The sequence below is a fragment of the Ixodes scapularis genome, unplaced genomic scaffold, assembly GCF_016920785.2.
Source record: "Ixodes scapularis isolate PalLabHiFi unplaced genomic scaffold, ASM1692078v2 ptg001158l_1___fragment_3__unscaffolded, whole genome shotgun sequence".
Taxonomy (NCBI): Eukaryota; Metazoa; Arthropoda; class Arachnida; order Ixodida; family Ixodidae; genus Ixodes; species Ixodes scapularis.
This window is the reverse complement of record NW_024610108.1, coordinates 3,300,107-3,305,000: the sequence shown is the minus strand read 5'-3', so window position 1 is coordinate 3,305,000 and position 4,894 is coordinate 3,300,107. Positions and strand designations below refer to the sequence as shown.

The 4,894-nt window shown below is 37.9% G+C and overlaps 1 protein-coding gene across 1 annotated transcript; it reads right to left on the bottom strand.

Annotated features, from left to right (window-relative positions):
• Positions 1–2,923: 2,923 nt before the first annotated feature.
• LOC121834433 lies at positions 2,924–4,097 on the bottom strand. The gene has a single exon (XM_042288120.1). The coding sequence runs from the start codon at positions 3,965–3,967 to the stop codon at positions 2,957–2,959; it is 1,011 nt and encodes a 336-aa protein (XP_042144054.1). The 5' UTR covers positions 3,968–4,097; the 3' UTR covers positions 2,924–2,956.
• Between the last annotated feature and the right edge of the window lie 797 nt (positions 4,098–4,894).

Here is a 4,894-nt window from a genome sequence, read left to right as displayed (position 1 = left end):
GAGGGTAATGTATATCTGCCGATTTGTAAAATTTTTTTATTTTGATTTAGGGAGACGAACGCTGCCCCCACACGCCCGAGACAAGCGGATCCGTCAGTGTAAACATTTATTTCATTGTGCCATTCGATAGTTTGTTGTTGGTTATAATGTTGGTATTGAATAGCATATCTTTTACTTGGGTGAATATTCCATATATCAAAGGGATAGTCTACTTCACTAGATAATACATTCCAATCATAAAACTGTGCATTTTGTTTCAGTTGAAATAATTTAAACATGAAGACCTCAATATTTAAGGTGATATTTATAGGTATTATATTACATAATATTGGAAGACTTAAATTCGGTATTGTGTGAAAACCATGACATATTTTTAGCAAAGGCACTCGCTGGACAGACATCATTCCACGTTTCAAATGAGAAGACCGCTCTGGCTTCCACCATACCGGAGCTCCATAAACCATATATCTCTCAATTGATAGAAGATAGATTTTTCGAAATTGAGAAGAAGTGATTCCCCATTGTTCTGATGAGAAACGTGAGAGATTAACTGTATGTTGCACAACTTTGGTTTTAAGGTATTTAACATGATGTAAAAAAGATAAATGCGAATCAAAAATTACTCCCAGAATTTTTAATTCTTTTTGAAAAGTGAGTCGATGGTGATTAAAGATAACTGATGGAGGTCGATTTTGATATTTTGTTCCTTTTGAAATTAGAAGACATAAACATTTAGCATAATTAAAGAGCAACTTTCTTTCTTGAGCCCAATTATAAATTATAGATAATATACTTTCAGCCCGATTTTCGATTTCTCTTCTACAATTTCCTTTGATAACCAAGATTACGTCGTCGGCGAAGGCTTGTAAGTGTGCATGTAGTGGGAATTTTATACATAAAAGATCATTGATTAGAATATTCCACAGAACCGGACTCAAAGGGGAACCCTGAGGGCATCCCAATGACACTTTCTTATTAATTTCTATTAGATTTGATGATATATAGGATACTGACCTATCTACAAAAAAAGAGGATAATAAGCTATAGATGTTGTTTGGGCATTTATGAATTTGCAAATAATCTAAAACTAGCGGATAACATAGAGAATCAAATGCCCCTGAGAAATCCAAAGAGATTAATATCGCTATGTTGGAGCTTTCTTTAATGTATTCAAGATGCTGAGTCAGGTTATAAAGCGCTAGTGTAGATGATCGATGGTGGGTAAAACCAAATTGATTAGGATGTATTAATTTAGATTGTACCAGAAAAAAATAAAGCCTTGTATATATTAACTTTTCTAGGACCTTTCCAAAGATTGAATTGAGGCATATTGGTCTATATGAATTAACTTCGTCTGTAGGTCGATTGGGTTTATTTAAAAGAATTATTTTACCTTTTTTCCAACAGTGAGGAAAATGTCCAGCTTTTAAGCAGGAATTAAATAGGGACAACATAAACGAAGACTTATATTGCCAGAGTTGCTTAACCATAGATGCAGTAATTTTATCTAATCCCGGTGCTGTTTTTGTTCTTAAATTCATTATAATGGTATTTATTTCTTGGTATGTAAAATTTGGGTCAGAAGGGCCTAAATGAGGGCTGACTATACGCTCTCTGAGGGTGCTAATTAGCTGCGAGTCGGTTTCGGTACTATCCGTTCTAAAAAGATTATTGAGTATATATATAATGAATTCTGTGTGAGAGGTGGTGTATGTATAATCCGTTTTAATAATAGGAGGTAATGGTGGAGTGGTGGTTATTTTATTAAAGGCTAGTTTATATGGGATTCCGAATAACGATTTTTTAGTTGCTTCATAACAAAAACTATGCCATGAGGTCATTTTGGCGGAAATAATTAAGTCTTTATAATATTGTTTATAGTCGTAATATTCTCGTTTATAAGAGTTTCTTAATTCGAAGTTATTACATCTTTGATAGCGTCTACGATAGGCATTATTACGTAATCGTGTTTGCTGGAGTTCAGCAATCCACCATGGTGTTCGTTTTTGTCGTTTTACATTACGTTCGCATTGTTTAACCCATCTATTAAATTTATCATAAAATTTAGATAATACATGTTCTATTGATTCTTTATTTGAATGAATGATAATATTTTCAAACCATGAGTCATGTTGTATTATGTTATATAACTTGACTAGTCCCTGTAATGTGATCTTCTTGACTGGTGTGTTTGTGGCATTAAACAATCCAAATGAAACATATTGATGATCGCTTAAACTATCAATCTCAAGGACATCCCAGTGAGCAACCTGTGAAAGTAAATTTCCCGAAACCGCTGATATATCTATCCAGCTCGTGCCTCTAGCTGACTCAAAAGTCGGTAATGAGTCTCTATTATTTAAAAGAAATAGATTTTTTAAGAGTAAAAATTCACTTAACTCCTCTCCTCTATCATCAGTGATGTTCCCACCCCAAAGCATATTTTTTGCATTAAAGTCTCCTGCAATTATTAAATTAGGGTTATTTAAAGGGCTAATTACGGAATTTAAATTTAGTAGAAAATGTTGAAAATCTGCTCTAGGGGACAGATAAACGTTTATTAATATAATTTCTATGTCTGCATAATTACATTTAACTATTATCATGTCTGGTTGTAAAAGCAATATAAAAATAGAACATGTTTTGTCCCGTACAATGATTGCGCACTTTGGAGATGTTGCTGCAATGGTAGTGTAATGTAGTGGAATTCCTATTACTTTTTTATTATATACATGGGGTTCTTGAATAAAAACAAAATTAGGATTAATATCGCAACATGTCTCTTCTAGATGAGCCGTAGCTGCTCTAGATTTTCCTAAATTAATTTGCAATATCTCTAAACACTTCATTTTCTATACATCCCTGCACACCACCTATATACAAATTATTTAGATCTTTGTACACCCAACTTTTCTGGTTCTCTATATACAAACTATACATTATGTACAGTATTGTTCTAAGTGGGGTACTCAGTGCGCCCCCTCAGACGCGACTCGTGAAACGCTAAAGTTCCACAAGTCACCGCTCCGAAGTGGTGCCGGGCATCCACTCGACGCGTCACGCAAGCACGACATCGTTTGTCATCTTGTCGAATGACGCGACATTGCTCCGTCGCGTGACTACCTGCGCAGTTCACGCAGAACTCAGATTCAGATGGGCAAAATTTTTTAGTGTGTCCGTATGTAGAGCAGCGATAGCATTTTGGAACAAAAAAATTTTCATATAATGGGCACGAGGTCCAACCTAATGTTAAGCGTTTTACATGTTTGATTTTGTTGTACCCCGAAGGGGTAAGATCGAAAATAAAAGTCTGATTACCAGATTTTTCTTTAAAAAAGGTTCGCATGGTGAATTCGTCAGCCTCAATTTGAATATCTGGGTTCTGGGCCCGAAGAGTCACTAAAAATTCTGCTGACAGGAGGTCTGGGTCAACCCCAGACACCCTGAACTGGGGCCTCCTCTTTGCGGGTCTTCGGAGAACAAAAGCATTTTTAGTGCTGGGGTGTTCATTAATGGCATCAGCCAGATTTTGTATGCCTTCCAATGATGCCGACTGCACCGCAATTCCGTTCCTAATATCTCTAAGGGTCACCTCACCCAGTCCGAGAGTTTGGGGTTCAAAGTGTTTTTTTAACATGACTTTGATATCCTTAGATGGTGAATTGGTAGGGTCTCGCAAGTAGATGAGAAGAGCATGGCCCATCCGCGGTGCCTGTCCAGCAGGACCTGCGCTCCCTACAACCGCCGGCCCAGGAGGGGCAGCCGCGTCTGTCTCTCCCCCTGACGGTGGTGGCCCCGATGATTTGGCGGCCAATACCTGAGCATATGTTGGAGATTTGGACTTTTCTGTTACTGTAGCACGAAGGGATGCGATCTCTATTTCCTGTTTAATATTAATGTTCAGCATTTGCGAAAATAGTTGTTGGATTTGGCTTCCAGTTTCTTTGTTGATTTTGTTTTTTTTCATTACTCAGAAGTTGAATCAATTTCATCTGAATGGCAGTTACGGTATCTGAGAAGTTGTTTGATTCATTATTCGTATTTTCTCCTCTCTTTCCTCCCCCAGCGTCTCTTCCTCCATCTCTTCCTCCTCCCTCGTCTCCTCCACTTTCCCTTTCCCCTCCCTCCCCCACTCCGCTCGAACCTTCCTGCATGTTTCCTTGCGGAAACACGAAGTCCAAGCTTGCTAACCGATCAAGAAGAACGAATGAGAGGGTGTCTTAATTGCATAGCGAAGGCCAGCAAAGAAGACTCCCAGTGACTACAAAGTTAATTCCGCCGTTCTCAAAATTTTGGCTTCGTCAATTAGATCCCCACAATCTAGTGCTTCACTAGATAGATCAATTATTTTTTTTTTACAATTCCAGCGCGAAGTGGATCCAGGAACATATCACCGTGCCCGAATGAAGGGCACGATGAGGGCTAGGAATCCGGATCCAATTCCCGGTGAAAATATTAAAGTTAATAAGGCAATTTAGGTATCAAAATGATCGCGGCGAATTTGGCTATCTTATCGCTAACTTTTCTTAACTCTCAGGTAGTTGTATAGGAAAAAAAAAGATCAGAACGATACCGCTCACCCAGGGATGAACTAGTAGCTTCGTCGTCGTCGTCGTCGTCGTCGTCGTCGTCCCTCCAGTAGATAGGGACATTTTGTAAGTGAGAGTGAAAAGAAATAAAAACAATTGTTCTCTCTACCTGCACCACCAATCGGTATAACAGGTTTAATCCAATAAAAGTAAATGAATAGGACCATAAAGCGGTCAAAGATATTTTTGGTGAAAAAGCCAATCAAAAAGAATAACAGGGGAGACAGCGAAACCCTCGATAGGGAACGGGCAAAGAAATAGTCAGCGGGCATTAATTTTCTCTATCAAAAATGTATGTTTTGATT

Excerpts from the sequence above, each read along its gene's own strand:
- LOC121834433 (XM_042288120.1), bottom strand. The coding sequence starts at position 3,967 with ATGAAAAAAAACAAAATCAACAAAGAAACTGGAAGCCAAATCCAACAA.